This window comes from Oreochromis aureus, linkage group 5 (assembly GCF_013358895.1).
Source record: "Oreochromis aureus strain Israel breed Guangdong linkage group 5, ZZ_aureus, whole genome shotgun sequence".
Classification (NCBI taxonomy): domain Eukaryota; kingdom Metazoa; phylum Chordata; class Actinopteri; order Cichliformes; family Cichlidae; genus Oreochromis; species Oreochromis aureus.
In genome coordinates this window covers 5013102-5035370 of record NC_052946.1, presented here as the reverse complement: position 1 = coordinate 5035370, position 22269 = coordinate 5013102, and the positions used below count along the sequence as shown (strand labels likewise).

Sequence of the window (22269 nt, the reverse complement as noted above, 5' to 3'; positions counted from 1 at the left end):
GGATTCAGCTCTTGAATGGAGGTTTTGTAAAAGAAAAGTAGTTACACTTCACATGTCGCTGTCCAAGGTCAAACTCCAACTTACTGGCTTTTTTCCAACGATTAGCTTTTCCACTTTCTGAACCTGGGAAACGTGGTCTTCATTAGTCTTGAGCTCCCGCTTGCGAATCCGTTCGTATATCCCTACGAGCATCTCTCGGGGGATGTCCTCCCCGTCATCAACTCCTGCCGAGGGATAAGAGGAAAAGAGAAATAGAGAAAAAAAGAGGGATTAATGATTAAATTGCAGATTTATGCAAGCCAAACCTCTAAATTTACTTACTTGCTGCATTGCTTATGTATCTCAAAATACATACAGAAACGTCCTTCACAGCTCTCTGTGGACAAGTATTTTCTCCTCCATTCAATACTGTACTTTAATTACAGACACTTCAATAGGCAGAAAAATTATTCAGCCATTTCCTAATACCCTCAAAATCTGTTGAGGACAACTAAAAAGTACTTTGCTTCGACAGGAAAGCTTTCTTGGCCATGACTTCCTAAAAAATAAATACCTTATTGACATGGCCATTAATCAAGGCAATGTGCATGCACAAAACTCAATTTTAAGATGAATATTTATCCTCAGAGAAACACAGTAATGTGTAAGGTGAATATTGGTTTTGTGACAGAAAGTTGGATGTGGTGCAGTGAGGGAGAACAAAGTACCTCTAAGGTTCTTAACAAAGTCCTCCAGCTTCATCTTCCTCTCAGGCTTGACGTTGGGGCTGTACATGTCAGTGTTGAGGAGGATGATTGCAAAGGCAAGGATGAAGATGGTGTCGGGGTTCCTGAATTGTCGTACCACACCGGGGTTGCAGATGCAGTAACGCTGGCTGGGAAGAATATGTAAGGAGCAGAAACTTTCAAGTCAAACTGAATGCAAAAATAATCGTTCTGTGAAACAATGTGTGTGTAAATTAATATTTTTGAGTCATTAATCCACCTATATTTACCCCTAACAGACAAAAGCAGAACTATTTACTTTAATAGAACAACTGTGCTATCAAAGTATAGCCAATGCTAACTTTAGCTAGATAAACTAATATATTAACAGAGCTATTGCATGTATTATAAGAATTTACTATGATGTCCTTACATATTCTACATCTAAATATAAGCATTACATTAAATGCATTAGTACTGACTAACATACAGTAGGTGACAATACAGTAGGTACACACAGTAGGTGACAATATGCTAGCCTTAGCACGTTAGACTAATTAGCTCATTTAGACTACCCAAAGACTTGAGACCTGAGCCAGTTTCTAAAAATGACTTTAATACTACTTAAATAACACAACTAATATTACATCAATTTCACTTTGACTTATGTTAGATGAATTCCGGAAAGTTACAATGCAATGCTTTGGTTGAACATGGGAGCTAGTTGATAAGAAGGCATCAGTAAGACAACTTCACTTCAAGGCAAATTAAAGGTGCAAGCTTCCCTGTAAGCGATTAATTCGGGGCATAGGTATCAATGCTTCACCTGATATTAATATTGAGCTCTCTGCTATCTCTTCTGCAGTCAAAGAAATAATGTAACATCTGCCAATACAGCCTCCAGGTATTACACGGGCAATTTCTGAACCACCACAAAGGGAGTTTGTACTCATATCTGGATATGGCTGCAGGTGAGCACCAGATGATCAGTCATCACTATCTCCCCTGTAACTATGCTGTTTACTGAGGCCGAAATGTCCTTGCTCACTGCTGATCGAAGCAAATTCTCTATGCACATGAGAGCACCTTTTCTGCTGGAGGTTTTGGAAAAGTAAATGAGGCACAAACAACATCTATCAGCAGCCCTGAGGGAGGTATTCCTTCACTCTTTGAACTAATTTTCTCTAAATCATTTTCTACAATGCCTTGGTCGAACAAAAGTCTGGATTTGAAATAGCTTTGCACCGCTCTATTGCTTTCTGCTCGCGACCGTTACATTTAGACTTTTTGGTGTCACCTTTGTTTTAGAGGATAATGGTGTTGTTGAAATTGAGCAAAGTTGGTTTGTGCTATCCATTAATCATACACGCTATGTTGGTGGTAAATACTAGACACGGCAATGAACCCCATAATGACCATCCTGTCACATAATCAGTTAGTCTAAATTGATATATGACCCTATTTGCAAAAACATCATTTTACACCTCCTTTCTATTGAATGTTTAGCACATGTAATGGTTTAGATTTAAGCTACCTACATTGGTTTGGGAACTAAAGCCATGTTTATGCACCCAGCTTTTAAAAGCATGCCTTACCTGAAGGCCTCTATCAGTCGCTCTACCTTCTGTGCTTCCCCTTGGACTCTGATGTGTGCCTGGAATTTCCTGAGCGCTTCATCCAGCTCCATAGCTGAAAAGTCCATTTCATCCACTACGCAGCTGGTGAAAAACACACGAGTTAACAGTGAGCAGGAAGTTTGGGAGTGTAACAAGCACCTGCCAATTCAACTTAGAATATTTTAGAAGCTCTTGGGGGGGGTTTTTGGCCACGTAGGTGAAGAACAGTTGGAGAAGTTTAAGATTAAGGATGACTACAAAATTGGTTGTTGCCAGTGAGTAAGTTAATCTGCTGTTGATTTTTCAGATTATACGCAGGACATGAAAGGGAGCAAGAGTTTTTGTGCTCACTTGACACTTACTTAAGTAAAGGAAATGTTTAGTTCTTCCTCTGCTGAGAAGAGGATTGTGACTCAGCACTCCGAAGCAGTGATACCTTGCATGTCTGGATTTATAGACATTTTCTCAAGGAGCCCTTTAGTTATGCCTGTCAAACTGACACCAGCGGACCTTTTCTGGCCTTATCCTCCACTGAATCTCAATAGGCTCTGACAGAGCTGGTGTATTTCAAGTGGGTCTAAGATAAGTCTGTGCAGTCTAAAGCACGAGGCACTATTTGAATGATACAAAGGAGTGGAGAGTAGACAATCTATACGACTGCTCTCTCGTATCAAAAAACCCAGGAACTATAAAGAGGATCTGTATGTTTATCTGAGCATCATGGCAATTTCCTGAGTGGATTCCATTTCTGCTTATTTCCTGCATGTAACTTGAGTCATTATATAGTCCTTAGACAGTGTGAATGAGGGTAAATTACAAACTGCCAACCTTATTTGCAACTAAATGATGATTTATATTTATGTTCCCAGGAGGCAAATAAACTAACATTCTGTGCACTGGCATAGTTGGCAACTTAAATCAAAAGCCTGAAATGATTCATCTGCAAATACAAATATTCCAAAAGAGTACACCGGCATGATCTGCTGCAGACTCACTCAAGGACATCCCGGTTGAACTGTTTCTGCCGATTACCCAGGAACTCGCCAATCATCTGCCTACTCAAACCTTTCCTCTGGAGCAGGAAGTGGGCCACACCCACCGGAGTGTCTGGAACAAAGTTTCGCTCTATCAGATACTGAATGCCTTTTTCTGGTTTCCTAGAGACACAGGAAAGAGTACAGAAAGAGAGACCAAAAAAGAGAGAGGCAAAATGAGAGTGGGTGAGGACACATTCCAAATCTGTGATTATCTCGTTGCGCTCCTAACCACGGCCAAATGTGTGTGGCATGAGGGACAGGACGTAGGGAAGCCAGGAGAGAGTTACAACTCTCTACAGTGTTTATCGCAAATGATTAAAAGGCAATTTATAGCGGGCTCAGAAAGAAACCAAATCCACAATCAGCAATGATTAAACAGAATCAGCCGGGCTCAAACGAACTGCTCGGCATGAAGTGGAGCAGAATGAGTTTGAAGCTTGTTTTGCACTTTAAGCAGAACAGGCAGAGACAGTTCTTGTTCCAATCAACATCACTGCATTTTAATGTGAGGTTCATTTCGAGTTTCTAAGACAAAAAAAACAACCCCCCCCCCCCCATTTTGTAAGTCATGTGAAATGAACTGCATCTAATTTGAACACGCCAAAGTGTGTGAATGTATCATGTGTTAAGTGATGTTCTATCGTGGCGTGGACATACTTGTTGAAGAGATTTAGGCCAATGCGGTAATGCCTCTTGCGAATGATGTCATTGCTGAATGCAGGTGAGTCCCAGCTGTTTCGAGTTTCTTTGTGGTACGTCTGCTTGCTGAGCGTCTGTTCACGCAGGCTGTCTCTGGACGAGGATTCAGAACTACAATTGATGGTATCGTTGGAGTTTGATGTGCTGTTGATGCTGTCATTGTCGCCATCTGAGAAATCCGACTCTGACTTGCTCTGCCGGTTTGCTGTACCATTGATTGCCAGATGGGCCTCCAGCTGTCGCGATCGATGTCGGGAAGTGTCTTCTTCTCTGGAAGGCCCTCGAGGTGGCAGGCTGTGGCTGACTTGTTTAGGGCTACTCTGCTGGTTGCTGATGCTTCGTTCGTAGGCATTCTGTCTCTTTAAAGAGCTGCGGTCAGAACGATCACTCAGCTCCACTGAGCTATCACTGGGAGGCTCTATGGTCAATAAGGGCAGGTGATCTACCCGTAGACGTTGCTCTTGGCATTCCAAGGAAGGTGTACTGCGGCAGCTGGTATCAGTGTCTCCTTTTTCATCCTTATGAGCAAGAGACCAATAATCTTGTGAGGAGTTGAGCGAACGCTGGCGCAAATCTGATTCTGTGCTTGAGGGCCGGTCTACAGACTGAGAAAGAGGGAGGGGTGGTGATAACTCCTCTTCGTCGATGTACAGGGTGACATCGCTGTAAGACGCCGTCATCTCATCGAGTTTACGGTGTTCTGAGGCGCTGTGGGAGGGTTTCACCTGACAGGTGACCTCTCTGTCCATATCCTGGAGGCCTCTCCCTGGCTCTGACTGACTGTCTTCACCATGTAGGCTGCGGCAGTTCAGAGCATCATCTATGGACTCAGCTAGAGATTTCACCTGCCTTGAAAAGGCATCTTCTAGTTCTGTGATGGCATCTGTGAAGTCGCTCTGTGTGGTGGGGGTCTTGGCCTGCACACCCATCTCCCCGCCATGGTCTGACTGCCTTAGTGCGCCAATTTTAGTGCCATCATCTGTTAGAGAGACCTGCTTTCCCTCGAAGTAGGAGCTATGGACTTTTTCAGGTCCTTCAAAGGAAAACTGCATTCTCATATTGGATAGGACGATCCGTCTGGACATACGGTTCTCAGACATAGAGCTTCGAAGACGCTCAAAGTTTTTGTTCATCTGGTATTGGCGGAAAGCTGTCTGTATGGTGCGGGCAGCATGCCGGGTTATGAAACGCCCACCATATTTGCGCTCTAGCATCTCCACCTGTAGGGAAAGGAGGGAAATTTGAGAGAAATGAAAACGTATGGGAACATGGGAACACGGGAACACTTTTCTCAATAGTCCCTTTAGACGTGTTCTTACGAGACTCGAGGCTTGCAAAGGCATCCTGCAATGGTACAACCGAAGCAAAAAACAAAAAACTAAACAAAAATAAGAAAACCCAGAAAGCTAAATTCCTGAGCTCTCTGGCAAAAGATATTTGTCTGACACACAAATGACACCGCTATGATAAAGATGGTTCATCTATGATCACACAGTCTAATTAAAGAGACTTGACCACATTATTTTTAAGACATGGTGACATCAATAACTAAACAAGCTTTGTTCACTGAATGAAGCCTTGGGAGTAACAGCTGAAAGCTCTGAAAAAACTAGCAAGGATTCTAATCATTCACCACAGCCTGTAAGCACAATGGGTACAGGTGGCTTGTTTTATGAGAAATAGTACATTTTCTAACTGTATGACCACTTTAGTTCATTAATATAAATGTAAGATAACCAGAAACTGCTTTTTTCTGTGAAACTGAAAAGAACAAATCCTACTGAATCATTGCAGTGCTTGAGAGAAACAGTATCCTGTCTTGTATTCTGTATACTACTATACTGAAAAGTCTCAAACTATATGCCTATAGTTAGAATAATGTCGGGGCTGAATTGCATTGCCCCCCTCTCATTCCTGTACCACTTACACTGACCTGGTTTCCACCTATGGACTCATAGGGGTAAAAAATGACACTAAATCTATACCACTTCTTTATGGGATGGCCAAGGAGGCGAGTGGATTTATACTCTCCACAAATGGAACATGACAAGAAGTTTCAATGCAAGAGGTTAAGCGGTGACAAAAGGATTAAGCGGTGATATCATTTCCTATTGATAATGTATTACTAATATAGTTGTCATACAGATGCTATTTATTATTGAAACACTATTATTTTGAAACAATGACAGTTTGATATGTCATGTGATAAATAATTCAGAAGAGCATTTAGCTACATTTGACAGTATGCTTAGTAACTCTCGTCTTTCTGGTTCATTCTAAGTTCTTAGTGCTTTCCTGTGGGCTTCAGCAATGTGAAACTATAGAAGTAATAAATAAATGCAAACAGACTCTAGATACTCTATATAAACAAACTATGCTGTGAGTCTGTTTGGTTGGCACACAAACAGAGCTAAGGAGGGAATGATGCTCTCTACTGGGGTCACCAAAGTCACTAGATGATCTTTTACGCAGTTCTTCTAAAGGCCATATAAAGGCACATATTTTCCTGAGATATCCTTATACAAGAGTCTCAAATTCTACTCAGCAACACACTTTAATGCTTAGTTGTCTGTTTTTTCTTTGGACTTGCTCACAGATAAGACGCTGTATGGTTTCCACTACCCATAGTCCTCTCCATGTTGTGGTCAAACCACAACCTCTGAGGCTGAACAATGAAGTCAATCCTAAAATGCCAAAAACTTCATTTCCCTTTAATGGCTACTTGAGGATGGTAGCAAATCTCAATATTCGCTCAACTTACTCCTATTCAAGTCACTGAACAGGACCCTTTGAGTGTGTTGATGCCTAAGTTTGCTGCTACTTAAGTTATTGGTGTTCTCTGGAAAAATGGTGGAATTCACTGTCATGTAGACCCTTAGTACTTGGCTGAAGACCAAGCAAACCATCTATGCCTACTACTGCTGGAAAAAGAAATGACTTGCTCTGATTATGAATTTTTTATGTGTTGAAAGTCTGTAACAGTCTGCATGGCCCTAAATACACATTACAAACTAACTGGACTTCCAAACTAGAAGGACTTGATGCACCACATCAGCTACCATGGGGTGTAAAGCTAATAGATAATGGTGGGCAGCAAACTAATGAAAACATTATAAGAATACAATACAACAGGTTGCAATTTTTTTTTTTTAATGTTGACAGAAGTTTTGTTTTTATACTCAGAATAAATCAGTCAGAAAGTGAAAAATGGAAAAACCTTGGCAGTGTTGAAAGGCACTGAAGTTTTGGCTAATAATTCTCCTTTGATGTGCCACGAAAAACTAGGATCTACTACACATCTGCTCATAATGCCTCTGTGTGCAAGCTACTCATTACTCTAAGTTTTAACAAATGGAAGTTAGTGTGGCCCTTTCCTATCTCACCTGCTTGTCCTGTAGGTCAGATGAGAGCTCATAGCTCTCTGACAGCGAGCGGGAGCGCTTGATGGCCTCCTCTTCTGCTTGCTTGCGGAGGATGGACTGAGAGTGCTGAAGCTTGGGCCGTCGGGGCCGTGAGTGGCCTGGCAGCAAGATGTGCCCGTAGAGCTGGCTGTCCAGGTGGTCGGGGCCGAGCCCGCCGCTGTGGGTCACTGGGACACAACTGTAGCCACCACTAGGGTCCAAAGAAGCTCCCACTTCAGTGCCTGGAGCATCACCTTCCACACTGCGGCACACAAACACACAGAGAGCACGCCAAGTTAGTCTGCTTAGTCATTTTCCTGAGTGCACACACTCCCTTGTGTGTGTCAGCACAGAGCACGTGACAGATGGAAAAAGTGAACTTTGATACTGCTGGCAGGGTATAAATGCAAGCGAGTGAATTTATAGCAGCAGTCATTGCGCAGCCTGCCGTCTTTACACATTCTCTTTGCAGAGCAGGAACAACCTCAGGCTATCCCAAGCAGCCGTACGAGTGAGGCACTATGTCTTAATTAAAACAAATGAAATGACTGTGAATAAAAGCTGACTGTTAAAGACACACTTTAACTCCACTAATGCTGAAATTACCACAACATTATCAGAAACCCAATCTCTTACTATAAACAAAGGAGCACCATGTCAGAACTGATTAAAGCATGTGAAGTAGTGCCTTGAATATTGAGATCAATACAGACCTTTGTTCTCTCACAGAAGTTCAAACATCAGTTTGGATAAACTGGCAATGACCGACCGGCTCGCTCCAGACTGTAAACTGCTATAGATCTGTTCTCCCAGCATACGGCTGTTCACCACACATCTTACACTGTTGTGATTTCCTACCATATATTTGGTTCTCAAAGACAGCTCCATAAGTATTCCTGTAAACAATCAAAGATTCTTCCTTACAGGACTGATCTGACTGCTTTCTGAATGTTTGACGTAATGAGATCTCCCTCTCCACTGACAAATGTTTGATTTAAGAAAGTTTTTCTTTGTACAGAACTGGATGTCAATGTAAATGCTTATTAGACTGCAGATAAACATTTTAGTCAAAAGTGTGAAATTCCATGAAAAAGGAAGGAAGCTCTGAAATGAGGATTGCTGATGATAGAAAAAAAAAAAAAGATGGCAACTGAATCTATCATAAATCAAAGTGAATATGCACTTCCTCCCTCCCACTAGTTGCAAATGATTTTTTGCTCATTTACTGCTTATACTAATATCCACTGCTATCTACACACTTAAAACACAAAGTATAGGGTTGCAGGTGACAGCAGCGTATCGGTCATACAGCTGTGTGGCTCACTTTAAAGTTGCTATCGGCAGGCTTCTTTTTACTTCTCTATTTACTTCTTCATTTTGAAATAAATGTTCATTTCACAATGTAGTGGCTATAATAATGAGAACATGTGTGTTCCCTATCAGTCACACATTTACTATGCAATTCTGTTTATCACCTTGTATGATGATGATGGCTACCAAAACAGGAAGAGCATATCTACTGGGAACTTACCATAAGGAGCTGAAATACTAATGGCAGAGCCACAATTAAAGGAAGCCTGTTAGCCTAATACAGGTGTTTAAAAAAGAAGTTTGGCTAGCTGAGATGGGTATTCTAATGACTTACAGCTGGGAGACATGACTTTAGGTCCACGGCATGAATCAAACCCTAAGAGACCAACCTGTGCTTCTATTACAACATGAGCACCTCTACATCCTTTAAACAAGCATTACTACTTAAGCATTACTGCAACTACTAAGGGTTCATTAGCTTACATGCCCCTTTGCGATCCACCTCCACCCCAGCTCCTCCTTTCATGCCATCATGTTACTGATTCCTGCTCTGTTCTGCACTGGGTCTTGCTGATGCTCTTACTCTATGGTGGAGGTCCCAGAACAGAGCTATGCAGCCAAATATAAATGACAGCAGATGAAATAGCTGCCTCTTTTTAAATGCAGTGGTTTTGATTAAACTGCAAATATAGTCCAACAAAAGGTGATTGCTGATATGTTCACAGTGGAATGTTTGTCATGCACGCAGTTGGCAGGACTGAAGAGTTTGCTTTCTGCACATGCCGTTTTTCCGTGAATGTAGTCATGGAATTATTTGTTGCAAAAACAACAAGAAGGAGATCACACTGAAGCAATTGGTGAACACGTCAGGTTGGTGGCCTCTTAATATGCAGTGAGGTGGGGATAATAATCATAGTGCACAACTACACTTGTATCTTTTGCTGTAGTTCTCACATATGAGTTTGATTTGCTCTTCAGTACTAATCATTTAGTCAGCAACCACTGGAGATAGCTTAACTGAATTTTTGTGTCTACGTTGTTTCGTGAAAGATATCAATCAACACTACAAGAACAGGCATAATATAGTACAACTCTAATTGCCACTTTCTATTAGTGCATGCTGTCAACTGCAGTCGAGCTCACTTCTAAATTAGGCAGAACACTACATTAAATTGCTAATAAAAAAAAAAAAAAAAGACAAGCCTATCATTAAGGCTGGCTGCAAACCCCTCTGTTCACCACCACCATCTAAGAATGGGTAAAACCACCACATGTGGTATGTATCATGACTTTTTTTTGGTTTATTTGGTGAGGTCTCACTTTGGGGAGGCCTGAAAAATAGATTAGCCTAGAGCGTGGCCTCTGACCATTGATGTGTTTTGGCTCAAGTGGGGTACTTAAAGGACAGCCCAGCTGCTTATAAATAGTGTGTAGGCATATTTCTGTATGTGGAGAACTGCTGTTTAAGAAACTATGTGGTATCAGTGCAGTAGAACTGGATGTAACATTTGATATTTTGTAACATGCATCCATGTTTGTTACTCTTCATCTGCATCTCCTAAACAGTTATTTCTGCATGAGAGACTCTCTTTGTCGGCCCTCAGGAAGCAAATTGACAAGTCCACCAGCTACCACCAACCAGGCTGAGACATCACACAAATCAGAAAGTTGCCGATAGCTTCATGTGCAATCATGATTTGTAAAAGATCACACCGACTACTGCACTGGCATGAGGAGTTAGACATCCAGAAACACTTAGCAGATATGCTTTTCATTATCAATTCATTTCACACAGCAGTACACAACGGCACTGTCAGAAAAAACAAGACATCCATGTTGCAGGATGTTGGCCTATTGTTGGCTGCGTACCATTTGACCTGAACAGTCAGTCAGAGAGAGAAATGTGTCAGTACTTCATCAAGCCAGGGCGTGATGGGGTCTGACTTTAAAAACAATGCATAATCACTTTTTCCAGATTTCAGCAGCTTTCTCTTAAAAATGTTCCTTTTGCCATCAGTGTGATGGGTGAGGTAGAAAGGCGCATCTCTATGGGAGAATGTGTCAAAATTAGATAATAAAGGGTGAAGTAAAAGTTTGAACAGGAAAGAGATTTGATATCCAGGATAGGGGCAAAGCGGTAGACTAATGATTCCTGTCATCGTTCTGAAGAGGGTGATATTTAAATGGGCCTACATTCACTCTATACCAATCACATAAGTTAGACTTCTACTGAGAAATATAACATATCAAAGCAAAAACAGCTACATTTTATATTGGTGGTGTTCTGAGATAAATCTGAAAAATGATTCATTTGTTCAAATGCTCAAAATAACCAAATGCTGTGTTCATCACCTCACTTGGGAGGTGTCCAGAGGTGTCCGCTCTACTCTGACCCACACAATCTGAGAAGTCCATTTCTATCTTTTCTAATCTTTTTCTTTCAGTCCAGTCTTTGGACAAGTTCCAATTTGGTTCCAATTATGCTTCGCTGACATGGAAACCTTTCTACTCCTATCCTTGCATGGTTAGTATGGAGTTTAAACAACTCTGTGGTTTCAGGAGAAGTTACACCACAGCTGTTCTTTAAACTACTGTGTTCCTGTTTTGCTCTGTGTAAAACATTTAAACAAAAAAAGAAGGGTTGTGTTAGTTTGTGAACTTTGAGATGAGTGAGTCGACAGATATTTAAACACTGAGAGGAGCTAAGTTAACCATTTCTCCCTTCTTCGAATCTTTAAGCTCAAGTTTGTCCTGGGGAAAAAAAAATGTGCCTAAAATTAACAATAGCTTAGCCACAGTAGTGGCATTTAGAACAAATTTGGAAGGCCAAATATATATATATTTGCAATAATGTTTATTTTGCCAAGTCACTGTAATGAACGACAGTTTCTCTGTCACGTGATAACATCTCCTATTAGGGAAACGTCCCCGCTCTCAAGCTGGACACTCATACTCATTTTAAAACCACTTTCGGCATTTTCATTCCCTTCCCTGTGCACCCTCAACACATTTTTAATTTTAAAAGGAACTAATCTAATCAGACAGAGAGAGCCCTTTAATTAGACTGAAGGGTGGGCCATAATACATCTGCTTCAGCAGAGGAAGTTTAATTGGAAATATCAATTCCGTTAGACGGAAGAAGAGCTTGGCATGCTCGAAACGTGGCACCAAACTCAAACCACTTACAGCATGCTGATGTCTTCAGTTAGCTGGTTATGTTGCATGAGAATGACTGAAGAATATGTTGCTTATATTTCAACATATATGAAGTAGTACCCCAGCAGTCAGAGAGGGAGAGAGAGATTTGTTCAGAGCAGGAAGAATTAGTGTGACAGGTTTTAGAAAACGCTAAAGGATCTCCTTCCTAGATAGCTCCAGTTTTCATACTGTAGTACTGTATAGGTGCATATTAATTAGAGGTTATGCATGTAGCCAATTAACTAGCTAACTTCTAAAAAGAATGTAACTTCATATTGTTGCTACAGAGATATCATAAAGATGCTGGAAGAACTGGGATTGGCACCTCCAATGTTTGAGATGCTGATGGAGGTAATTCCACTACCTCAGTTTGGTACGTGTTTGGATCAGTGCTGGACCAGAAACTGAGGTGCAGCAGCGACTGTGGGGAGCATGGCTGAAGCAGGAAGTACCCGGATCACTGATATTTGTTTAAGCTAAGTGTATCAGTGTTACCGTGTTGGGACTCCTCTTGTGTTAACTATAATCTGGCTTCAACCTAACACACTGCTACAGCTTCCAAAATGTCAGCCAGTTGAATACTTGAACCGCTTTCATAAGAGTAGCTTTTTCTATTTCACTTATCCTGTTAGCAGTGGAACATTTCAGCCTTACATCTAAACATCCCGGTCATACTTCAGTGATTGACAGCCATCTTATTACTACATTAGACCAAGTAACATTTCTGAATGAGTTTCAGTGCAGAGCAAACACGAATGCAGTTGACAACTGACAAACGACATAATCCTAGAGCCTAATCCTTAGCAGAATTCCCCCCAGGGGGACTCTTTGTACGGCAGGCATTTGTTTATTTACATTGATTATTTCAGAAATTAGTTTAAGAATACTTACTTTGAATTATATATCCATCCAACCTCTTTTCTACTATGTGTTAATAATAAATCTAATTCGACAAACAGCTGCATCTGAGTGCAGATATTTCGCTGTTACTATGACAGACATGCATAATTCAGTTCCATTCAATTTTCTTTATATAATGGCAAATCACAGCAGCAGTCAAGGCACTTTCTATTGTAAGGTAAAGAGCCTACAATAATGCAGAGAAAACCCCAACAATCAAACTTGGCGACTGTGGGGGGCAAAAACTCCCTTTTAACAGGAAGAAACATGAGACAGGGCAAAAGACACAGTAATTATTGATAACTAACAATTAAAGGGAGAGTGTGAAAAGAGGTAAGCAAAGAAGAAAGACTCAGTGCATCATGAGGTCTTTAAGATTAGTTGGGGCTGATTACTCAAGACCTTGTATGTGATGAGAAGAATTTCAAACTTAATTCAGTCTCGGTCGTTGTGTCCTTGGGCAAGACACTTCACCCGTTGCCTACTGGTGGTGGTCAGAGGGCCCGGTGGTGCCAGTGTCCGGCAGCCTCGCCTCTGTCAGTGCGCCCCAGGGTGGCTGTGGTTACAATGTAGCTTGCCATCACCAGTGTGTGAATGGGTGGATGACTGGTTGTGTAAAGCGCTTTGGGGTCCTTAGGGACTAGTAAAGCACTATACAAATACAGGCCATTTACCATTTACCATTTAATTTTGAATTTAACAGGGAGCCAATACAGAGAATCCACTATGGGAGAAATGTGCTGTCTCTTTCCCTGTCACTCTCAACTGAAGGCTTTTAAGGGAGGTTTTAGGACAGCCTGATAATAATTATTTACAATAATCCAGCCTAGAAATAATACATGCATGAAGCAGTTTTTCAGCATCACTCTGAGACAAGACATAACATTGCACATCACAGTATTTACATTTCTGTGGAAAGAAATGTAAAGAAAGTGTAACTTCCTCTTATGTCAGGGAGTCAGATATATAATACTGGGCCTTACTGCCAGATTTCACTTGGAAACAGTCAGTTTGACTGCAAATACATGCAAAAATTGGTCTGATGCCGAGATCAGAGAACTGCTCTCCCTTCATGTCAAGGATAAGATAACGAGTGTTTAACAGGACTGCAAAGGTCTTACACGTAATACCCAACTTCCTGCACCGCCTGGTCTAAATTAGATGCCAAAGTTCTCTGAAATCCTCAGCATGTCTGTAACAAGCTGTAAGGAAGCATTAACATAACAGTTACCCATGTCTGTATAACACAAATCTAAACCAATAATTTCGTGACAACCCCAGAAAATCATGTAAGGGCCTCGGAGTTGTTGTCTTCCCTGTCTGGAAAGTCCATTTGAGAAATGGTCCAAAGCAAACTATTTATTTACAGAGTGGCTGAAGCAGTGAGACGCTCTGCACATTAGACCCGCCCTGTTTTATAAACAGCCGCTTCTTCCGCTTTCCATGACAAAACTTCAGTCTCCTGGTTCAAGCTAACATTACTCCAGTGACGTCGCAAATCTCAGGTTTCAGAAAACTCCACTGGAGCCACTGAAGACATTACACAACTCTTTTCACCATTTCAAAATATTAACCTCTTCCTGACGTTTAGAGGTCCTGCCGTCCAGCAGAGGTGCCAGATGTGGTGTTAAAACTTGAAGTCTTAACACAAACAATCACACCCACATTTCCTCCAGGGTGCACCTTCCCTCTTGTTTCATTACAGCTGCCGTTTCGAATCAGAAACCCACAGAGTGCCTCAGAGTCCCATGACAGTGCATAAATTGCCGCCTGATAGAATTTTAATGATGTGTTGGTAGCGGGCGCTGGTGTGTCAGAGCCAGTGGAGAGGGAGGGAGGAGGAGGGAGGGCAGGTGATGCGAGGACAGTGCTGGTGTCACCACCTCCCCTGGAGACATCCTCCCTGTGCTGCTGTGTGACTTCTTCAAAAACCTGAGTCTCTTCTCACTGTGTCACTCTGCAGTGATGAATTAATTACTCCGACCTGCCACTCAGACGTTTGCTGTGCATCCACGCTGACTTGTACGTTTCATCGTGAGCTGATTAAGCCTAACTTGATTAAACCTGAGTTAGAGGGCACTGAGTTAGGAACAGTAAAATATGACTCAGCTGCATTCACTTGCTTGGCACTCAGTGGGAAAATCAACGGCTTTCATGCAAAGCGGGCTTCTTCATCAGCAGCTACACCCTGGCACAAAAATCTACTTCATTAAATGCAATTCATCTAATAAGCAGTACCAGCAGTTTTGTTGGACATTTATTAATGCTTTCTCAATTGAGCTGGCAGTGGCCCCTAAATACAGCAGCTGCCATTAGTGAAATGTACAAGCTGCATCACGAGACCCGTTGAGAGCCAAATCAGAAGCTAAGTACGTGTCCAGCAGCTATTAAAAGACTCAGAGCAAGCACGCACACACTTACCAGCTGTATGACTCCAGCTCCAGTAAGGACTGAGTCCTGTCAGAGGCACACTGCAGACACCACATGTTACCCTGCGAGCCCCTACTCTAGATCCATCACCGCCCTGACCTCACTTACTCCATCCCTGGGCTAAATGTTCATTTGCTGGCTGACTGTGCTGTGTTCTGACAGAGGACGGCTCCCCTCTCCTTCAACTCTTCGCCACTATAGCTCTGGCCTCCCTTCTCGGCTTGTGAGGAGGGGCGTTCGCAGGAAGAGGGAGGGAATTCCTCCAGAGGAAAACTGGGTCGTGTGGCAGCGGGGGCACTGGTGTCCCATGGATCTGGAGGGTCTTAAGCAGGAAGGGGCAAGAAGTTAAAACTGGAGAGAGAGAGAAAACTCTGGTGGTGATGGCAAGAGAACTGCAGTAAGAATGAGGCCCAGGAAAACCCCCTGGATGTACCGTTTTAGCTGGAGTTAGGACTGCATTAATGCCAGTTCACCTCAGTAGATCTGCCCAACGTTCAGCTTTAATCAGCACCTGATAATCAGCTCTGTAGGACTGCTAATCAAAGGCCTTGAAAGTGTGCATTAGAAGATAGTATCACAGCCACAGCTTTCCAGCCAACATTACCCAAGGAACAGCTGCTCAGCCAGCTGACTGGCTCAACCATCCTTTAAACAAACAATCCGAGTTTAGAGGGAATGTTTGACTCACAATTCTTTGCATCTTTGTGCTGATGATGTTCCCACCTCAACCACATAAACCAAAGCCCTGAGGAGGGCCCCTCCACTTCCGGTTCATGACATCATTACCTCTCCCCCCCAAAAAGATGGGTGTGGACCAAAGATTATATCAACCACACATAGTAAAGCAGTGTGATAAGACAGCTAACAGTGGTAGCTGGGACTGTAAGGCCTCTGTGGTTAAGCTTATACATCTTCTGCTCCTATTTCCCCTCAAGAAAACAAAGAATAGTGGGAAATAATCCTGAATACAATAAATCAAAGGTAAAATAAAGATAGAGTAAGAGGTGAATAAGCCATTACAGAACTTAGAAAAGAGGGCAAAACGTCTCCCATATGGAGGTTTTATATATAGTGCAGCAGAGTGCAGTGATAAGAGTTTAGCATTCATTACTGCTAGCTGTGGTACACAAGGATATCTCAGCTAGTAGCAGAAATGTTTTCACAGCAGAAGAATATTGAAATAAAACGGGTCTGAACTGAGCTCAAGTGATGCAAAAACCTGGATAAGATCTGAAAATCCCGCAAAGTCCCCGTCACTGGCTGGGTCATTATTTATTAATTAAAGTATTCACCCCCACTGAACATCACCAGGGGAACCTGGTTCTCCTTTAGCTTTAATCATGACTGCGCAGCTTAAGGTAGAGCAGCAGCATTTAACACTCACTCTGCTTGAATGCAGAGAGGGACAGTTGGAGCCAGATGCCTTTGATCAGACCTTGGGTTATTTTGGTCTCTCTCATCTCCATCGTGACAGCGATTACAGTACAGTAGTTAGCAGAGATGGGATGTATTCTTACCTCCCAGATGAGTTTGAGACAGTGCGATAAGCTGACATGGAAGGACTCGTAAACACACTGCAGCTCGGTAAAAACTTTAAAATAATCTTAAGTGTTGGGCACTTGCCTGCTCCATATAAAAGCAAAGTTGCTGATTGCCCGTCATTTTTCAGTTATGGAATTGGGGTTCCAGCTGGACCCCTAATATAAGAAGTTAACTAATGTGAATTTCTGTGTATGGAGACAGCAACAAATTTGCAATCAATGGCAAGAGATATTCACAGCTAATCACCGTATTATCGCAGGTGGATTGGTATAGCTTTTGTTTTATTGCCGTCTCGAAGCAACAAAGACGGTTTGAAGATGGCAAGTGACCGTGAGTGGTTGCAGACAATATTTTAGCTAGTGTGACTGTAGCATTGCTGGACCTTCAAGCAATTTCAAAGGTTGAACCATTGTTCACTTTAAGCTAACCAATTTATGTCTTGATATAGTTTTCACATATTCTCTAAATTTAGTAACAAGGACATACATATAATTTTTATATTAAAATTTCAGCACAAGTAAGAGACAATCAATAGTTGGTGAAATAAAATAAAATTCAAAATTTAGTACTCACTGTGTGAGCCATTAAAATACGTATGACACAACAGATCTTATTATTCATCCAGTGCTAACTATGCTATCTACTTCTCCCCCACACCACCTTACATCAGGTTCCCCCTGTGACCTTTGAGCTACGTGAGCAGAATCACATCATCTGAATGTCTGTATGTGACAGGAATAACTCGAAACATTATTATTACAAATGTGTTGATTTACAGACATGTCATTTTTTTAAAGGTAAGCCAGCTTTTCTGTGCTTACAGTTAACTCCCATTTTTCACTGCACTGGTATGTGCGTCCCCGTGTGTTTACCCTTTATTGATCCAACACAAAAGCACACGGAGGAATTCACAAAGCAGCTGGTCTTTTTCGAACAGCTGAACAGTTTCAATTGAGTGCATTCAAAGCGAGTTTAAAGAGTGACAACTCATCACAGGATGGCTCTTTTAAGGGCTTGAGTTACAGACACACCTGTCACACTCTGTCTAGACCCCAAAGTGGGAACAGCAGTGCTCCTTGTCCTTGTATTAATCCCTATCACTTCCAGTTGCTCAGCGCTGAGGACGGAGGGTGTGACAGCTCTGGTCCAACTATAACGACCAGATCTTACTCTCGTCTTACACACACTTCATTCTCCGTCCACGGTGGGCAAACCTTAGCTCTTCTCACTACCGACACCTCCTTCTACAGCCAGGATGACAACATGCCACACCCACAGCGGCGACACATTTCACATACTGCACATTCTTATCCAGCGGGGGCAAAAATAGAGTCATTGACAGACACTACATTTTCTGCTTCACTTGGTAAGTAACTTGAGCAGTCTGTGTGAGTCGGGTACCTGGAGACAAATGTGTCTGCATGTCCACCTTCCCCAGATGCTCTGATCTGTGGTTTAAAACAACAGCAGCACTGATTAGAAGCACAGGAAGAGTCTCAGAGGAGAGCCATTTTTCACAGGGAGTGGTGATGAATAAGTGGCATCAAATAATCAGATCATCAGCTTTAAAGATCTGGGGGCCTGATGCTTTTCTCTGTGTTAGATCATTGCTGGTTAAATAACCTGACAGTTAGATAACCCCCATAACAGGGAAACATTTTTACGAACACATCTGAAAAACTTAAGGAAGCTTGGTCACGGCCATGGAGCTGCTATTTTTAGTTTCAGTTTACTATTCTGATGAGTTGCGCTCTTGCACAGAGACCAAATATCAGCTTCTGTTTCAAACAGACTCAAATGTTGCATCACTGGTTATGAGAGCTGGGCCTCCAGCTACGATTGGGTTGAAGGGCCCAAGGTTTCCAGGCCGGATAGTGGCTGAATGTTCAGAGAGTGCATCTTCTTTTTGCCTGACATTCACCAAGAATTCATCTTCTAGGGTGAGACTGTCAATGTTGAGCTCTACTGTAATTTCTGAGAACACAGAGCAGTGCCACAGTGCACTTGTGTGCTGGCTTAGAGCTTTTCAGGAGATTTTTAGCCAAACCAACACAATCCCGGCTAATCACCAGATCACTTACCACACTTGAGTGCCTGAAAGTTGAAGCATTGTTTTGACACACTCGAGGTGATTCAGCAGGAACCATAAAGGTATGGTAGAAATAACAGCTCTTCCATTGAATGTCATTCGTGAGAATATGATCTTGAATAAGATCATACTGAATAAGAGATCTTCTAAAAAAAAATTTTCTTTTCATTTTATCAGCAGCTGACCTCATTCAGTTACAGCAATGAATCACCTTTTTTCCCCAGTTTTTTCTACCAAGCTGTTTTCAAACATGTAAAAATGTTTGAAGAGAATAAGCTAAAATCAAATCGTGGTGTTTCAGCGCTGCAGGGTGAGAGATAAAGAAGGGAAAAGTCACTTTTCAAGGTGCTTGGAAGATTTCACAAAGAGTAATGGTCTGCGGTGAACTCCCTCCCCCCCTGTTACCACCACAACAAAGTCTAATTCTATGGGAAACACTGATGTGACTCAGGAAGTAAAAATATTTCCAGAGTTGAGAATGTCTTTGTTATAGTTAGAAATATGAGATTATATTTGAACTGATTCTTTTTTACAAGCCACTTCACTTTAATTATGGGTCAGAACTAAACGTACACAAACAGGCACCATTTCAAAAATTCAGTGGAGCCATAAAAGCTGTTTTTCCATTAACCTACACTGACTTGGAGCAGAAGCTGTAGCATATTTTCACAAGTACCAGCTCATTTCTAATTATCTCCTGTTTACAGACGCTAGGGAATACGTTCATTTAGAAGTGAAAACAAAGATCCAGGCCCTTGTGCTCTGGTGGAGCTGGTCACACCACCCACAACCCAAACTGAGTGCTCCTCAGGCCCAGCCCAGAAAGCAGACAGGGCGTCTGGCTGCCCGTTCTAAAGCTGTTTGGCTCCACTTCAGCCCTGTAATCCCTGAGCACAGAACCCACCCACGTGTGGCCTTCATAGGGAGGTGGTGGCCCTGCCCTCTCAGCCTCAAGCCTCTTCATGAGAGAGAGGCAGAGAGCGAGAGAGGGAGGATTAACTTAACTAACCACTGGTTCTCATGCTCCGCGCTGGTCATGTTGCTCCTAGCCAGCAACAGAGCACATGCAGCGCACAGCCCACATTACTTAAAAACAAATAACATCCACATGCAAGCATCACCCATTAAAAGCAATGAAACACACATACTGCAGATACAAGAGCTGGCAGATGAAAACATACTTGATGGTTTGTTGTGTCCATATGGAATAATATCTGTTCACGTTTATGCTCTGCTGTTGTAGCTCCTCCGACCACCACGCAGTTATTCAGCTTATCTCTCCTAATCCTCAAGACATAACTCTTCCTCGATCCTGTATCTGAGCTGCCCATGAGCTCTAATGCCAAACCATTAACCCACAGCAGTGTGGGGAGAAGTAAATATTGAGCAGCATCACACACAGAATGACGTTATTACAACCCGAGTCTTATCATGTATCGTTTCACTTTTAAGAGCTATAAACACAGTGACGGACACTGGATCAGTGGTTCTGCAGCAATCACCAGGATACAATGTAGGTCTCAGAGAATAAAAGAAATATTCTCTTACTTTGCTCATATCTAGAAAACAAATTAATATATTTCTCAAAAACAGTCGATGTCAGTTTTACTCAGTTTGGGATCTTCCTTGCAGAGGTCACATAATTCAATTCGATTCAATTCAATTTTATTTATACAGCGCCAAATCACAACAACAGTCACCTCAAGGTGCTTTATATTGTAAGGTAGACTCTACAATAATACATACAGAGAGAAACCCAACAATCATGATCTCCTATGAGCAAGCACTTTGGCGACAGTGGGAAGGAAAATATCCCTTTTCTCCCTTCGCAGAACCAGGCTCAGGGAGACTACCCAGTCGCAGCAGACTGCCGACCACATAAATTCACAGTGATATGCTTGCACTTGCAACAACTTGCTGATGTTACTTTCTACATTAACAAATACAAATAATATTTTTTAATATAATATGACATTTAAGGGCACTGTAAAGGTTTAATCTGTTCAGCTAAAGTGTTTATAGTAAAAGTCAAGATGATTTGACCCTGGGTGATTTATTTTTATTTTCTCATTAGTAGAGGTTTGACTAAGTTACCAATCCAACTATATTTTAAAATCTTTTCAAATCTGCTAAAGGTTTCCAGTATTACTTAAATAAAACCAAAGTTTTAATAAACCACACATATCTGTTAATCAAGCCAGACAGATTTAATCCCAGCTCTAGTAAACAAGATTTATCGCTGCCTCGGATCCTAAAATCAATCAGTGTCACACTCGGGTATAAGTCCGTACATGATGTTAAGTTCTACTTTATGTATGTGTGTTCCAAAACAGGGCTGAGCTTTTAGAACCGCATCCTATCTTCAGTATTTGTTGTTGTAACGTCTGTGCATTCAATCCACCCAAACCATGATGCTATCAGGTGATTCAAGACAGGAAGCATTTTTCAGATGTCCCCCACAGATGGTGATGCTGTCTCGTCGTTCTTTATTTTACAGATTTTTTTTCCATTAAGAAAAACAAAAGAAAAAAACAATCAGATTTCATCCAACCAAATAATAGTAGATAACATTTACTGAAGCTCATCGTGTGCTGCCGAGACGTGTCGGTGTCTCACACAGAACACATGGCAGATCCTGACATGTTTAGTTTGCAGTAAAAACAGATGAGCATCTTGCAGTGGCGTAAACCTGAGGCGCTCTCTGTAAAGCTGCTGCTGCTTCATTAGTATTCATAAACATTTTTCTATTCCAGGCAGAGCGGCTGGCTGAGTGTGCTCAGTCTGAGTCTGAGAATGGCTGGACACTGGCTATGCGTGATGAGAAAATGCAAAAGTACCAAGGGGAATAAAAAAACAAGGCGCGCTGACTTCAGATAAACTGAAACAGGATAGGAACACGGTTCACAACAAGGACGCTGAAAACACTGCGTCCGCACTTTACTGGGACACTTTTGACTTTCCAGATCTTTCCTCATTTGCCTTGTGCATAAAAGCAATTTTTATTTCTTCCAAAATTTTTACCCAATCCAGTTATTGTCCATTGGTCAGTTCACAGCAAATCAGCGTGTAACTACTAACAATCAGTGGTGTGCCTATCATCATTATTAAGTGTGCTCCTTTTTGAAATTCTTATCTAAAGTTCTGATGTCAGGTGGCATACTCACACAAGTTTCAACCTATAAAAAGTTGCTGCATATGAAACTTTAACATCTGCTACCTTGTTCCACTAAACCCTTGCATTTTTTGTATGTTATGATAATGTTGCTTTTAAATGAACTAGTCTTGGAAGAAGAGAGAAAAGGGAAAGTCAAAGTTTCAACCCACTGTGGTTTGGTATTACCC

General features: G+C 41.8%; 1 protein-coding gene across 7 annotated transcripts in view; it reads right to left on the bottom strand.

The window, feature by feature from the left end:
* Nucleotides 1–22269, bottom strand: part of iqsec1b (IQ motif and Sec7 domain ArfGEF 1b) — a 287807-nt gene that overhangs the window by 9584 nt on the left and 255954 nt on the right. For 6 of the 7 annotated variants that reach the window (XM_039612111.1, XM_039612112.1, XM_039612116.1 and 3 more), the window contains 6 exons: nt 7440–7719; nt 4015–5276; nt 3316–3477; nt 2300–2422; nt 708–874; nt 85–224 (listed from right to left, as the gene is read on the bottom strand). In XM_039612111.1, coding sequence (XP_039468045.1) covers nt 85–224; nt 708–874; nt 2300–2422; nt 3316–3477; nt 4015–5276; nt 7440–7719 — 2134 coding nt within the window. Of the gene's footprint in view, nt 1–84; nt 225–707; nt 875–2299; nt 2423–3315; nt 3478–4014; nt 5277–7439; nt 7720–15287; nt 15449–22269 lie in introns of those variants that run through there. The other variant, XM_031744417.2, reaches the window with a different exon arrangement.